This window comes from Myzus persicae, unplaced genomic scaffold (assembly GCF_001856785.1).
Source record: "Myzus persicae strain clone G006 unplaced genomic scaffold, MPER_G0061.0, whole genome shotgun sequence".
In the NCBI taxonomy this organism is placed as follows: Eukaryota; Metazoa; Arthropoda; class Insecta; order Hemiptera; family Aphididae; genus Myzus; species Myzus persicae.
The window spans coordinates 299,674-317,067 of NW_019102099.1; the positions used below are offsets into that span (position 1 = coordinate 299,674).

The 17,394-nt window shown below is 28.4% G+C and overlaps 2 protein-coding genes across 2 annotated transcripts in view; one reads left to right on the forward strand and one right to left on the reverse strand.

Annotated features, from left to right (window-relative positions):
• The first annotated feature begins 1,244 nt into the window (after positions 1 to 1,244).
• On the forward strand, positions 1,245 to 3,621 carry LOC111031271. The gene is made up of 2 exons (XM_022311148.1): positions 1,245 to 1,332; positions 3,171 to 3,621. The coding sequence occupies exons 1-2, from the start codon at positions 1,321 to 1,323 to the stop codon at positions 3,459 to 3,461; spliced, it is 303 nt and encodes a 100-aa protein (XP_022166840.1). The 5' UTR covers positions 1,245 to 1,320; the 3' UTR covers positions 3,462 to 3,621.
• Positions 3,622 to 9,091: 5,470 nt separating this feature from the next.
• LOC111031248 overlaps positions 9,092 to 17,394 on the reverse strand; it is an 18,282-nt gene continuing 9,979 nt past the window's right edge. Inside the window, exons 2-3 of the mRNA XM_022311119.1 lie at positions 9,440 to 9,703; positions 9,092 to 9,376 (exon numbers count right to left, since the gene is read on the reverse strand). Of these exons, the coding sequence (XP_022166811.1) occupies positions 9,127 to 9,376; positions 9,440 to 9,703 (514 nt within the window). The 3' untranslated portion in view covers positions 9,092 to 9,126. The remainder of the gene's footprint in view (positions 9,377 to 9,439; positions 9,704 to 17,394) is intronic.

Here is a 17,394-nt window from a genome sequence, read left to right on the forward strand (position 1 = left end):
AGGCATCGACGGTCGTCGTTCACGACAAATCTGCATCTCTATATTATATAATAATACAATATATATTAATACATCATACACATATTATAATTCTATTTAACTACAGCGAAACTTCGATTAACCATGTCTCGAATATCCGTGTTGATGATAAAAAAGCTACCTTCTTTTTAGTGCATTAAGAAGATAATAATATATTAATATCAGCGCACTGTGTGTTTTCTGTCTCTGACCCACACGCAACATAAACGAAACACATTTTCTAAAAATAATGTTTCTGAGTAATTTTAGAGTAAAATAATTTATTACAAAAGTGATAAAGAATAATATTTTTGTAACATACCGATTTTAATAAATATTGTCTCAAAACAATCATCATTTCAATTTACAACCTTTTTTTTTACTATGAAGTTCTTACAAGGCTCTTCACTAGTCATCTTGTATTAAATTTTCAGACTTTTTAATCAAGCTAATAAGATTTTATTGACACTTATAGAAAAAATTATATTCCAAATGTTTGTAAATAGCACTAGTCAAAATATTTTGAAATTTTTTCCATGTACCTATAGAAAAAGACAAAATAAACATTTGGTGTAAATTTTAAGTATCTAAAATCGTCCTTTTTTTAATTTCAACAAAATAAAAAAATCATTCTATGGAAAATCGGGTTGAACTTTTTTCGAAAATGTGAGTTTTTTTCATCCACATTTTGTGGAATTAGAAATTCCCTATTTTATTGTTCGTAAAGTAATTTAATAAAAATAAATAAACTCCCATCGTAGGAAGGGTGGGACCTAATTTGTAATTCTACTTTTTTTTAGAAAAATGTTGATTTTAAAAACTTTTATTTATGATAGGTATCTTATTTTTTAAAGTTTTTTAAAATGCCAAAATTATTTTGCAATAATTTTTTTAAAAACATAACTTTCCCAAAATCTTAATTTTAGGAATTTTCAGACACAAGTAAACTTTAAAATTATTTATTATCTTTATAATTTTCATAATTTATTGTTTTCATATACGTTTAACTAGTATACATTTTTAATATGTTGGATGTTTCTGTTACATCCTGTATTGTGAGATTAGGTATAGAAAAATTTAAACTAATTCATTAAAACCAATCACGAAAAATAATAAATATAGAGGTTCACCTTTCATTTTTTATCAACGCAATAATTGTATAGATAATTTTTTATCACTCCAAACACTGTATTTAAATAGAGTAATTCTGACATTTTATTCACAGTTTTCAGAAAGAGTTGTAATAATACTGGTTACTTCTTAGATTTTTTTCGTTGAAGGTATTCATTTCTACTCAACATCATGAAATTTTCGGCAAGTATACACATATTCAAAACAAAATAAACTAACTAATGATAGTTTAAAAAATTAATAATTTTCAATAATTCTTTTTTATATATTTTAACAGTCTATTGTTTAACAATATGCAAATTAACAATTTATTAAGCGTTTAAAGTAACTTCTAAACTAACTCGTAAAATAATTCTCCACGATTTGTAGTATACTAATCACCAAGCCTGGTTAATTTTAAGCACTTAACTTTACTATTTTAACTTGATTGATTTTTATTTATATAAACTCATAATAAATAACTAGTAACTTTTAATCAAATCCAAGTTATGTTGACTTACAAACAATTGAATAATAAATATTATAAAATTATTATTGATTAAGCATAGATATTGCATAAACATATTTTATTAAAATCGGAAATTAGGAAATTAAAAATGTAATCAAATTTTATTCTTGTTAATTTAACTAGAGCTGTTCAATAAAAATAAATAAACTAAATACATACATAAAAAACCACACCATGAATAATAGTAATATTAATAATGCATGATATGGTGTCTTTATAAAAATTAATACTAATATAATATAAGTACGAATTTACTATTCTCAAGAACATAATAGAATAAAATATTTTGGTCGTAATTGTATATATACTTTAAAAAAAAATTACTTCACTGAAATCAATAAGTTAATTGAATTCTCCATACAACCATTAATTTAATTAAATTTAAAAAAATAGGAGAACAAATTTTTAAAATTTTTTTTACCAACTTAGCTTAACTCAATTTAAAATATCATAGACTTATTCAGGCTTTGCTAATCAGTCATCAAATAATTGTATATTAATAATTGTATAGTCATGTTAAGTTAAATTTCTTCTCAAATAAATCCCATAGATTTAAAAAATAAAATTTAAATAATTTAAATCATGTTTATGTATTAGATATAGGCACCTACGTATGTAAATTACAAATACTACATTTTTTACTGTCCTAGTGCTGAATTCACTATTTCTGTATTTTAATAGGGATCGAGATTACGTGTAAAAATACAGTTTAATATAAACTGCTTTAGAGAATTACAATTTCATTCAAATACATTAACTATCTTCGAACAGTAACAATACCAAATGGACCAGTTCAATATTTAAAAAAAAAAGTAAATGCCATGACCCGCGATCTTTTAAAAAATTAGGCTTAGAAATTAATAAATACTGTTAGTAGGGTTCTATCATTGAAGGCCAATATTACTCTTATGTTCTTCTGCCTCTCGTAGATGAGCTATTTTACTAGATATAAATTTTTGATTTTCGTTCACCTATACTGTTATCAAATTTGCTAATTGTGCTTAGGCGTGGATTATAAATACCTGTCTAGTTAAACTAAATTTAACTGATTTTTTTAAGTTAGTAATGTAACTTTTTCTTCAATTTAACTTGTGAAAATTGCAAGTTTATGGAGTTCAAAAAATAAAAATAACTTTTAATTTGCTTAATTTAAATTAACTTAAATTTTTATATTTTACGTATCTTAACAAATTTTAAAAAAAATTGTGGACTTGCTCAGCCAAGTGAAACAGTGATTTTTTAAATGTTTTAATTATATTATTAATAAAATATAATATCATTCAATTCTACTGATTAACACTTATTATAAATGAGACAATAATATATTTAAGTTTTGTTCATATTCATTAAATTAACATAATATAAATATGTTTAAAAAAAACTTTAAAATATGTTAGGCATTGAATACAATATTATGTTAATAATGAATGATATTTTTACTAAATTCTTATTGCTAACATTTCTTTAGATGAAAGATCATAAAATAAATTTGTAAATGATTAATTTTGTTTAGATTGTATTAATTTTATTGGCAATTGTGTTAATACAACAATGCATGAGTACTCACGGTTATCACGGAGGAGAGAAATTTGATGAAGATTTCGAAACTCACTTGAGCCATGAACAAGGTGACCATAAGGTGACCAAAGGCCACAAACATGAAGACTGTGATCACCCAGACCATAAGGAGAAAGATCACACTGACCATAAGCATGGAATTATTGATCATCACGGATTTCGTAAACACATAGATTACATTGCCCATAAATTTAGATTGGGTATTCATGCAGGTTTTCATCAATAAAAACAAGGTCATAAGGGCCATCAATAATAATTGTTATACAAGAACTGTATGACAACACTGGGTAGTAAATTACTAAATTTATATTTTGTCGAATTGATTAGTACCTATAGCATCTTCTATGTATTTTTTTTTAAATGTATGTTATTATAATATCTAATATTATTATGTATTCATTACAGAATATAAATTAAGAAAACTAAATTGTTTAAATATTTATGTAATTCGTCAAATTTCTTAATAATGATATTAATAAATTTTATATTATACTAGATGACCTGTTGTCAATACTTGAATAGTATAAAAATAAATAATTCAACTATCAACATTTGTTAAATAAAATGTAAGGTTTCAAAAGTATCTAAGACGGAAATATTTTTAACATAAATAAATATTTATTTAGTAGGTAATATAAAATTATGTATAGTCTACATATTTATTAATAACGTGATGTTTCCTATATCGGTTTACTGACATCTAGGTACTACCTATAATGTCGAAAATGATATTATTTAGATATTAGAATTTTACTAAAAATAAGACATCAGGAAAAAAAATACTCCTACTGAAAATTCATTACAGTGCCGATGAAGTCTTAAAGATGAGATACCCTGGAAACCTTCTACACAGCAAACCGACTTCTCCGGATTTTTTTTGTTTGTACATTATAAATTGTATTGGATACAATATTATATTAGGTGTGTTTATACTATGGTTGCTATATAATACACTAAAAACATTTAATAATATATGTTTTTTTTAAATCGCCCCTTGAGTATTTTTTGACATTACAAAGCACATAATTATTAAAATATTAGGTAGGTAGGCAGTCTTATCCGTATGTTTCAAGTTTTTTCCAAAATTGTACATATCGGATATTACTCAGTATCAATAGGTATAGGTCAATACTCTGTGGTAAAATGAACCTTGTTGGTAACAATACTAGCGTTGGAAATGGCAACGTCGGAAACAGCACGTAGGTAACCGATTTAATTTTAAGTGAGGGAGATAGTGTACTTCGACTGCTATTTGTTTTTACCGTTAACCGTGTCAGGTCAAAATGTGGTAGGTTATTTTTTATACTGTACTGTATACATTGAGGTCATAGGGAGGGGGAAAGGTTCCCTCTCTACAATTTAAGGGGACAATGCCTCCCCTTGGTATTTTGTGAATTAATTGGAAAAATACTATCGAAAAGTTATTTTATGGGAAATTAAGGACAATACAAAAACTTAAATGCACTAAAAAATCATCAAAAATACCATTCAATAAAATTACCCACCCATATTACACTGAAAAATTAGGTACATTTTTTCTATGAATATTTTATTAATAGCACACATTATGATTAATTATGAGCTAAAAATAAAATACAATTTTTTCTTTGATAATTTTATTTATATTAATTATTTTTTACTATTTTAGGTACCTAATTTGTTCTATTTTCTAGGTACAATATTGTATCTATATGTATAATAATAGCAATATTACAGCCTATACTGATCTCATTCTTTATTCGAATTTAATATAATTTTTGACCTTGATTCATTATAAATATTTACCGAAGTGCTTGATTTTTGACAAACTCTCAAAATATGTACTAAAAATTTAAAATATACTCTTATAATAAAAAATATGTTTTTTAAAACCTAACATTTCAAATTATGCAAAAATATAAACTAAAAACTTTAAGTAGGTGTTTTATCACATTGATATTCCATTATATGAAATCATCAAGCTTTTTCCATCAAGCCTAATTGTACATGCTACAATCAAGATTTAGCTTAGAAAATAATATTACGTAGTACTAAGTGCCGGTGGAAGGGCAGAGCAAAAAGGACAGCTGACCGATAACCCACCATTTTAGGGACCCCGTGTCTTTCATGGGATTTAGTGATGATAACGAACTTATTTGTTTTTGAATATTCCAACAAAATATCAAAAATCGATTAATGTTAGTTTGTTAATTTACTGTTGAATATTCAATATCGTTAACATTTTAAATTCAAACACTCAAACACACAATAAAAAATATAATAATAAAGTGCACCTATACCTACTGTATTTAATTTAAAAAAATATTTAAAAATAGAAATAGTGGGTATCTACGTAGAAAATAATAAAAAAATTTAATGAGATGAGAGAAATTGCTTTTTATAATTACAAATATTCTTAATATTGGGCTTCATCAATTAAAGTTGTATGATCATATCAAGTCTGTTGCGGTATTTTGTTTTTGTTGATGCATTTTTATCAATATTATTTCTGTATACTATATAAGCACACTAGAAAGTATAGACTTTACCAGGGATGGGCAACTCAAAGTTATTAGAGGGCCAATTTTTAGAAAATTAAAATCTAGCGATCTTCAGCATAGAAAGCAAAAAACAAGGGGGTCATTCAAAATATACATTTTATTTAGCATTTATTTTGTTAATAATGTAATTTGAAAATGTACCTCAGGCCAAATAAAAATGGCACGAGGGGCGGATGCGGGTCGCCAGTTGCTCATCCTTGGTCTATACCATATACATTGTTATTTGATCTACAAACATTTTTTGAATACAAACACCTTTTTTGCAATAATTTTTAAAATGAGCCATAAAGAAAGTCTTTATCTTAAAAATTAAAAAGTTATAATGGTTGCAATATAATGAGCGGCGATCACAGGTTGATTTTATAGAAAATAGAAATGATCGATGACATTTAAAAAAAATTCTTCATATGACAATGGGCGAGAGGCAAAAAAAAAAATGGTATTTTGAATAAGTCTAATATAGATAAATACTAGTGATAACTATGTTTAGGCACGATTGGCTTTTATAAATATTTAGAATTTAAATAGATCAATATTTTGCAGCCCGGGAAAATGTCCCCATTACCTCCCCCCCATTTATTTTAGCCCCAGTAATAGTGAGTTTTGCTGTAACGTGGGGATAATACCTTTTCTAAAAAAGATTGGCAATAGTGCGTTTTGGAGAATGTTCAAATTCTTTAATTTACAAAGATTAATTCATTAAAAATAGTACTTATTGGTCTAACTGTTATGTTTATTATAATGATTTATACCAATAATAATAGTTTTTTCATTTGTTCTGAGGCACCCATCGATTCCTAGCTATATGTTTTAAGTACATATAATTTGATTTCTAACTCAACTCCGTTAAGAATGGCTATAGTACGTTTTGGATTGTCACCCATCATTATTTACGAAGGTGGGTCAATTTAAAAATTGTACTGGCCACCATTTAGATAAGTATTTAGTATACTAGTATACTATAGTGTATAACTAACCTTTTTTGGGGACGCAGTTTACCCATACAATATAGTAAATACATTAGCCGTTTTAATAAACAAAAATACTAATGTAGCTATGTGAACATGCGGCATGCATGTCCACCATGTATGTACAAGTAAATCAGTGTTTTCCAACATTATTTTATTCAACGTCTTTTTTAATGTTCAAAAACCTCACACCACCACTCTAGATCAGTTTTAAAAAAAATATGTTTAATATCACCTTTCATTAGTGATCGAATCAGTTTTCAGTTAAGTTGTTATAATCAGTTGATAATTTAAATAACAACTAGAGTAAAAACAATGTTATTAAATACTATAGGTATAGAAGTACTTATAGACAATACTTACTTATAAATTAATTGTCCACCACAAATATTAATTATATAGCTATAATTTCGAATTTACTGAAAATATAAAATAATAAAATAATTACACATATTATAATACTTACCTACCACAACAGTGACTGCCTCAGGTTGATGATTTCCTACTAATGAACCTTGTTTTATTATAACATAATGTTATTTACTATGGGTAGTTTTATTATATGTAAATTATATAATAAGTAGGTACCTACAGAAAAAAAATATGGTTGCATAATTTGTAATAGTTATATTCTACGAATAAATTATGACGTAGATTACCTATGATCGTTTTTGTACAACATAGATTGTCTATTTTAGCAGTTAATACAAGCACACTGATTGTGACACTAACACACTTAAAGGCCGTTTGAGATTGTAAGTTTTTTTTTAACGCCGTTCATGTTTGTATTTGAGTGGTACCTATAGTAGGGGATTTACGGGGGGACCCAGGAACACTGGACCCACTGACATTGTTATAAATATTTATTTTACATATACTAGTTTATATGGTTATACATATAACTATTTCAAGTATACTGAAATAATATGTTGTATAACTATTTTTAATTTCCAACAATTATATAAGTGTAAAAATAAAAATAATAGGTAATTTTACACTATGGGGTTCTCTCACTACAGAAAAATGTTGGAAATCAAAGAGTATCACATCATATGACTTAGGTAATCCAGAAATTTAATTAAAATTTCATAATTCAATTTTAATTAATTGTAATATTACAATGGCCTTGGGTACATTCTCCGAACATTAATTAGAAGGTTTTTTCTAATTATTATGTTATGTTTAATGCTATTTATACAATAAAAAGAATAAAAAAACTTCCAGACTCTCTTACGTTTTTCAATGTGTTGAGCAATCAATAAAAATAATTTATTAAACTGCCAGTAATCATATATAAAATCCTGCGTATTCCATTGATATAAATACTTAATGATTAATACTACACAGCAATCTAAAATAAGATAATTTTAATTTTATACTCATTGAAGAACAATAAATCTATACTGCTGAACTACTTATGTTTGACAATTTGATTATCCTTTAATATTAATAAGTGGTGACCTATTGGTAACTGCACGTTATGTAGTTTTTCAGCGTGTGTAAAAACATTTATTGAAAATATCAAAATATATTACTCCTGTGGAGCTTTAAAGCTAATTGTACAAATTATACACAATATAAAAGAAACTCGATATTTTCATGTTGTTGTAGAGTTTATCAGATATCAATCATCAACCCTATACTCTCAGTTTTGAACAATATTAACTACACATTTCAAAGTTAGTCATAAATAAATAATACAGATAGTGATTAAAATGTTTAATTTAACACTATTAAAATAGGGTATATTATATGTCACATTGAAGATGTAATGCTGACGTAATTATATATTGATATTATGTTATATAATAGGTAAAAATGTCAACTGTCAAGTAAAAGAAAATTAATCATTTAAAAAAAAAAGCTGGATTGTTTCATTTAAAAATTAAAACCATTAAACAAAACAAAAAAATTAAACAACCATTATAAACATCTAAACAGTTTGTTTTTGTCTATATATTTTATTTCACGCGACGTTGCGTAGTTGCCTATTATGAGAATTTATAAAAGCATAGCATGACGAGTGACGAAATAATATTGTTAATTGTTCAATAATTGTCTTCGCTTGAGCCATGACAGCCCGCAATCTGCGAAGTTTTACCGTATAATAAGAACAATCAAAAGCTTAATATAACTGTCATAATTATGTTCGTTTGTATATTAATCTACTGTACACCAATTCGAAAACTGGTATGGTGCCGAATCGCTCTATTTAATAATATTGAACTATCGTAATAATACCTTTTTTTTCGTTTTGGAACCGACCACGCCACGGGAACAGATTTTGAGTTATTTCCGCGACGTGGTCATCGTTTATTTTGCAAATAAAAATATTATACATACATAATTGTCTCTCCCACGGTTGTCTACTCTCGGTTATCTATTAGAAAACCGTGGTCTCTTCTGGACGGAGACCGTCACGAAAACACTGTGGGTGTTCTACGTTTTTTAACGCAGCTCGACAAGAGACAACAGCGTCGTTACATATTTTCATTCTTTCAAAACATGGTTTAAGACCTGGTGTCTTCTTTTCTCCTTTTTCATCGTCTTCACGAGCCGGTGTTTCTACCAGCCGCTCGCCTTCTGTCTCGTTCTGTGTTGAGTTGAGGTCGAGTTGCAGCGGTCGTCCTTCCCTGAAAATGCCCTAATAACATGAATTTCGATCGCCCTAAATATGACTCTTAAAAATTACATACTTAGAACCAGTTAGCCAAAAGCCATCCCGTTTGATATTCTTCTTCGCGACCCGTTGTCGCAAGCACCCACCAGTGTGGATACGCTGCATATAGCCAGGGCAGCTTCCCGTCAATTGGTAAACCTCTGCTGTTCTCTCGTCCTGCTCGTTGAGACCAAGTATGCCTATGTCCTGGACCGCATGACGAAATGTCCTAGGAACGCACAACAGTTGCTGCAGGACTTTCCTCCGGACGATGTTCTTGTCGCCGATATTGTAATGGTACCTATACTTAATAACTATAGTTTCGGGTAGAAAACCAAAGTCGTCAAATTACAGTAGGTTGATTAAACTATAATTTTTTTATAGGAGTTGTATACGATTATTACGTTTATTAATTATTACCTTGTGCTACCTACCGCTTTATATTATTGAAAAGTGGGCAACGCTTTGATGTAGGTACATTAAGTTTCTATATCAAATAACAGTAATAATGGATGTGGAAGTTAGAACTCAATAATCATTGTATACCTACGAAAAATGATTTCGAGCCAAGACGGCCTGCTAGCCTGTATTAGTATTAGGTACTATTTATGTAAATTGTACGAATTATTGTGTAATTTATTTTACTATTAGGTATTAATACCACAGTAAGAAAAATTAATTTAAAAAAAATACCACTTATTACATTTCACTCTATTCATTTCGACACTACGCAGCAGAAAATGCTGCTTATATTCACCGCCGATTGAGAGTTTATTCACAAGGGCAAAAATGGCGCTGGTGGCCAAACGGCAACGATAAGTTCATCGGTTACCTTGGAAACGCCACGGAGGTTAAAGCACCGGATCGATAGATTCTACTGAAACTGTCTGAAACGTATACAACGTGAATAACATGTTAAAGAAGAAAGTTGAAACCTCGTCAAGATTTTCCTACGGCTAAATAATTATATAATGCTATGAATCTGCTTCCAAGTCCACTTTCTGATATTTTAGTACAGTTTGTCTACGTGCTTTTTGGGATATTAAACTAACGATTATTATTGAAATAGTCATGTATTTAAGATTGACTTGTTCGAGGTTTTTTTTATTCATTTGAATTAAGTAAGTGCTTTTACACTACTCTATACGGATTACTTTAATATAATAGTATAATATTATACATTGTAGTTTGGTCTGTACGTATAATAATATTATAAAGAGAGGCACGTTATTTGTGTTTGGAATAAGTATCGAAAATAACATCCAAAAGGTCAAGTAAAATTCGGGATATTTAAAATTAATTATTGAAAGAGCATAAGAACAAAAAATGTTTAGCGCAGATAATAATAATAAAAAAATACAAACTGTTAGATGTAACATTCAGTGAATTTCAAAAGCGATCAGGTGGGTTATAAAAAGGAATATAAAACAACATTAAATACGATTGGATCAATATATATCTTATTATATCAGCAGGGTTGGATCAGAAAATTGTAACACCATGTGATCAAATTTGCCCATTTCATTTAAATAGCTGTGAAAATAAATTATTTAAATATTTCTTATACCCAATACATATTATGGTATATAATATATATTGTAAAAGTACCTAAAGATACCTAAACTCTTCTTATAGTTCTTATCGATAGTCAGCATTAACTAATATTGTATATTACAGTGAAAACTCCCCTAACAGACATCTCTAAATGGCGGATACCTCCAAATACCAGGCCTATTTTTGGAAATAAACTACAAACTTTCTGCCAGCTGAAATCTCTGAAAAATGACTCATTTTTACAACAATATAGATTGTAAAATAATTTGTTGAGTATTATGTGTTCATTTAATACGATTTTTGATTTATTTCAAACATTTTATTTGCCAAGTACTGTTACATTTTTATTTATTTTATCGTTGGACTGGTTTTAGAGTAGGTAAATATTACATACAAAGCTTGAAAGTCTATAGTTTATTTAAAATCTATGTATTTTTATTTTTCATGCAGTTGTTATGATAACTTAAGTAAATATATATATAAAGTTATATAGTTATATATAGCTAAAAAGAGAGAAGGACTGTGTGTTTTCCAGGCTGCGGAGAAAGGCGAAAACCGCGTGGTCCATTCTACGTACACTAATAATATACCTATTACATATTATTTTGTCTTCAGGTCCCGCTGAAAATTTGGCTACTCGTCAGTGGATACGATTTCTCTTTCAAAAGTATTTTCGCTTGAAAATTATTTAGAAATCGCGAGCATAATGTGCATCGATATAAGTTTTGTAATTACCTACACAATTACCTAGGTACTCAATTACATCGTAACAATAAAAACTACCATATTTATTTGCGGAAGATAAACATAAGATAATATTATAAGTATACGCATAAATGTCAAGACGAGTCTGTGTCTCCAAGTGGCGATAATACGATTATAATGTTAGTTTTTAGATTTCCAGAAACGCATGAAATGTTCGGTTTTAATTGATTTTACACGACATTCCTTTTTCCGGATAATTCATCACACAATTTATCGATGTATACCAGAGCCTGAGACATTTTTCACTCTAAATAATTCTCCCGGCGTGCAATGCCACCCACATACAGCGAGTGCCATAATATATATATAGTGTATACTGTATAGGTATACCTATTATTATTATTATTATTATTACTATTGGAACTGTGCAACGAATACTGTACGACATTCTTTATATTTCACAATAATGTTATCGCGGTAACCATCTGGCGCCCGGTAACAATATAATGTAATACCTATTAAAATAAACAATATGGTTCAACTCCTTTTTTCCGGTACGCCGTATGGAAACTTAAGGTCGTCGTTTAGGGACGCACATCACAGATAACTGCGATATAATAAAAATATTATACATTTTATACTAAATGACACACATGTAAATATATTGTAGTTTGGTCCGTATGGATCATAATATTATAAGTATACCTAATATTATTAGGAACTTATTTTATTACAAAGTACACTATGTCAGTATGTCACTATCCAGTCGGTTAGGTAACCTATGTCCAGTCGGGTGTTAACTTACACCGTTGATAGTTTTAGACTCTCAAATGCGGATTTTACACGCTTTTTTTATTTAGGCGCAATTCACCGGATCGTGGGTGTAGGTATTTAAATACTATTGTCGGTATCACATATTTTTAATAAATTAGTAAATTTCTTATTATTATAATTATAACTGAGTAACCCAACATGGATATAGTACTATAAAAACAACACGAAAATAGTCTATAATGTAACTACAACTGATGCGTTAAAAAAATGTCCAAAATATGTTATAAGTGTTTTTTTTGGCTTGTATTTTTATTAGCCAAACCCCATGGGCCATGGTGATGTTATTGTTGAACGTCTCATTTCGTAGATACGAATCGCCACGAAGAGAATCGTCTTACAACTGGTACTATTGTTTTTTTTGTAGCCATGTGCTCTATTTGCAGCGGTCGTATTCATATTATATTCTAAAAGCGTCAATCGCCTCTTTTCATTGTCATTGTCTGGGAGCAAATCACTACTTATTGTTATATACATTGTATATTGCCACTTATTATTATTATTATTTAGTGTGCCACCTCTTATCATTTGTATTTTGCGTGTGTGAATTCTTTATAGTGTACCAAGGTTAGCTAGCAGAGCACCGACAAACTGTGAATTCCTATTTATTATAAATATATGTTCATTATTTTATTGCTTTTAATACATTTTAGTGCCAAACAAGCTCATTTTTGTAATTATTTTTTAAAATATTTTTTGAGCCAGAAGGGCTAAGTTTCTTCAATAATCAGTTGTAAAATGTTGTTGCCCCCGGGTGACAAAATCTTAATAGGGCCCTTCTAGTACAACGACCCACCGCCGTGAAAGAATCGCAAAAAAATATCTAAATTATTAAATGCGTTTGTTCGATTTAGAACCATTCGTCACGCGAGTAAGCACGTCTCCAACCTAGGTGAAATAAAATATTGTCACACTACGCCCATTACACGCAGAAAATCAATTTCAGAGAAAACTTCTAAAAAGCCAGCGGTGCGTGGCTGCGGCGGAAGTCGTTGCGTCGGTGCCGTTTCACACGATCGATTTTCTGCGTTTCCATAGCGACTTCTTTGCTCGTTGGCAAATGATACGATACGCGCAATCGCACCAAGAAAACGGCATTATTGCGTTGAGTTTTAGCAAAAACAGCGTTTATAGTAAGATCTCACAAGACTCACAGTTATACCACATCTTTGCAGTCTTTGTTTGAAAAATATAAACAGATCACCAACGAATGCCTGACGTCTTATCACTTTTGTTCAATCTCCTATAAACAGATATTTTTTAATTTATCATTACTGAAAAAAGATATTATCAATCTGTGTAAAAATAAAAATAAAACTATAACACATTTATTAGTCTCGTTGATTTGGTCTAGCTTTGAACAATAATATTATGTTTATTAAGTTGGAAAAAAAATTGTTGATGTTATTTTATTGTTAAATATGACATTTATGGTCTCTAAAACGGTTATCGTACTACTGAGAACGTTTTACCTTTTTGACCGTATGATAGAGCACACTCGAAATGAAACATTGAAATAACCTTCGACCAAATAAACAAAAAATACTTGTCAACTAATCAGCAACCTAACCTAATCAGTACAAAATGTACTGCCATATAGAAGTTGCAAATTATACCTAACAATTTACATAATATAAGCAGTTCCCTATCCGAGTGGAACCCTGATGACCCATATTTTAGCAGATATTTAGACTTATTTACGTCTTTAATAAAAATCGTTCTTCGTATATAATGATTTTATATCATTGAGTTCATATTTAACACACCCATTACAGTGATTAACGCGACACCTAATGTAGTAATGTACAGCACACCACTTACCTGATTTTTTCTTATAGAATTTCTGAAAATACGTGATTTTCATAAAAAAAATTTTGTTCCCCGTTTTTTTAAATTTACCTATGTGGCTTGTCAATTTGATGAAAAAAAGTATATTACTATTATAATTATTGATATATTATATAATATATTCTCAATATTTTAAGCATTTTAGTATTTTTGGAGTGATTTATTTTACTCGTTCTAAAGATTTTGGACAAAAAAATTAAATATTAGTATGACCTATATTAACATGACCCACCTTTTAAGAAATGTGTTAATCAACATTTAGTTAACTTAGTGGAATATTTGGTTAAGAACTGATAGGTAAACTATTTTATCATCTGAATCGTTAAAATTATACAATAAATAAGATCCTGTAATCTGTATGAATAAATACACACTTTTTTTCAGACACTTAAGCTGAATTTGAATAAATGCATTTCTAGGGATTAGATAATTTACTTATCTTTCATATTATACCATGTATTATTTTAAGCCTATGATTAAAATAAAATGTTTTCTACACAAAGTAGAAATGTTTTGTTTTGGGGGGATACCAATGGTTATTTGTATTAGCAGAACTATAGAAGCATCACTAATAGCCCCTAAAACGATGGATTAATATTAGGTTAGTGATAAATAGGGCTCGGAAGTTGTAGGAATTGCATATTGTTCGGTATGATCTCAATTTATAGCAGACCTAGCTAGAAATTTAAAATATACAATTGCGAGTTAAAAAATTGAAAATGTATATTTTGTATATTTTGCCAATTTTATCTAAAAAGTGCATATTTCATTGATTTTATACACATATTATGCATATTTCATATTTTTCTAAAAAAATTGATTTTTTTCTTTCTTAACCTGTATATTTCAAATTTTCAACTAATATTGAATATAAAACTCAAAATGACCAACGAAGGTATATATTGTCATCGCCATAGTCAATTTTATAAATATGCTCCGATGACTTCAACTGACGTTGAAAGATAGTTTTCTCGATATAAAAATCTTCTATCGAATAATCGTCGTTCATTTGAAATAGAAAATCTTAAGAAAATATTGGTGCTTCAATGCAATAACTTAACAGGTATTAGAAAACATGTATTTTTTTCGTAATTTAAAAAATACTGAAAAAATATTATTAATTTTATTTTCAGCTCAATGAGATGTCAAAATGCCAACCAGTTATACTTTTTTTTAGTTATAAATAATTTTTATGCATATGATTAATTTGTAAACAACATCTGATGTATTTAATTTTTGGAATTCAGAATTATATTTTTGCATATTTAACATTTTCATGCATATTTTACCTTTTTTAGCTCCTACAACTTTCGAGCCCTAGTGATAAATTATAATTTATAATATTATAAATGATGTACATTGTACAACTTTTGCCATAGTGCTTATTATTATTATATTAATATGTAACCTTCTGTAAGACGAACTTTATAGCCATAATTCTAATGATAGACTTTTAAAAAAATTGTAGATTATCGTCGCATTGAAATTCTGATTTCGGAGAAGACGTGTCACGTGTGTAAGCATGTACTATGTAGCGTGTTCGTATTTTGTGCGACGTAATAATATTATTATTATTATTATGTACGGCTGCCGATGACTGACCGCCGGTGCTCCGAGTAGTGAGTACCGTAGGTATCTTACTCCGGCAGTGCACGAGTAAACCCCCCTGGCCTCCTCAGCAACATATTTTGTATTATAATCAAGTGTTTATGAATGGTTATCAATTACAATCAAGAATAATATATTTTGATATGACATTATATAAAATTATAAAAAATAAAATAATATATTCTTGAATCAGAGTATCATACTCCCATTACGTCGAGATTTTTTATTGGCAATTATATGAACTACCTACACCATCATTATTCAATTTATTGGTTACATCTTTGTATCTGATCCAATTGTTAAAATTGTTAAAGAGTTTAAAAGTTCCTTAGTTGTTTAGATCTTACATATTATTATGATTTTATTGTTTTTAGAACTGAAAAATACCTCTCTGCTGAACAATTTGATATGGAACAACAGAGGATGTCAGAGTACTATGTATTTTTGTTTCTCTCTTCAACGTACGCGCAACATAGTATATTTGCGTTTAGCAGAATTAACCTTGTTTTGTTTGCTTATAGCTTTAGTATTTTAATGAAATAAAATTGGCCTATCATCAAACTTAAATTTAATAGCCATAGGCGCCACCAAGAATTTCATCAGGGAGGTGCATCGTGCAAGTATAAGCTGTATTTCTAAATAATTAATTTAATTTGGTAATTTAATAATAATTTCTTGTATACGTAATAATAACAATAATAATAATTTTGTAATAATAATGATAATAATAATAGTTAAATACGTAAAAATATTTTTTCAAGTTGTATAACGATAGAAAGTTATTTTAGTTTTTTTTTTCAACGACTATAATGTAACGCGAACTTGTGGCTACGATTAGAAAACTTGAAATTCAATCGAAGAATTTTTAAAAAAAACCTAGGCGTTTACATTTATTATTTAAACAATAAGTATTATAATATACACATAATATAAAAAATATTTATAGACAATTATGTAAAATAAGTATAATAATAAATAACATAAATAATGTGGATAATTATGCAAAATAAAACAGGTTAACTAACTAACCTAACTTTTTTTTTTAAAAGCCTGGGGGTGCAAGTGCATCCCCTCGCACCCCCTCACGGATCCCATATTGATAGCATTATCTACATATGTTTGTACGTTGGCTTTTTTAAGATATTTAAATATTAATGTGATATATTATAATATGAGCGTTTTAAACATTGTAATACTAGATAATAACATACCAACTATAATTATTATAAATTGCATACGAAATGTCTGTTATTATTATAAATAAAAATAAATAAATCAGTGGAAAACCATAAAATAGTCGTAGCCGTTGTGGCGCAATCGTATACACGCAAACTCGATACCACAATAGCATAAATGTAATAAAATAAATCACCAACATTTAAAAAAAAAATTCCACCCATAAATTGTTACTACCTGGGGCCTCCCCCCCCCCCAAAAAAAAAAAAA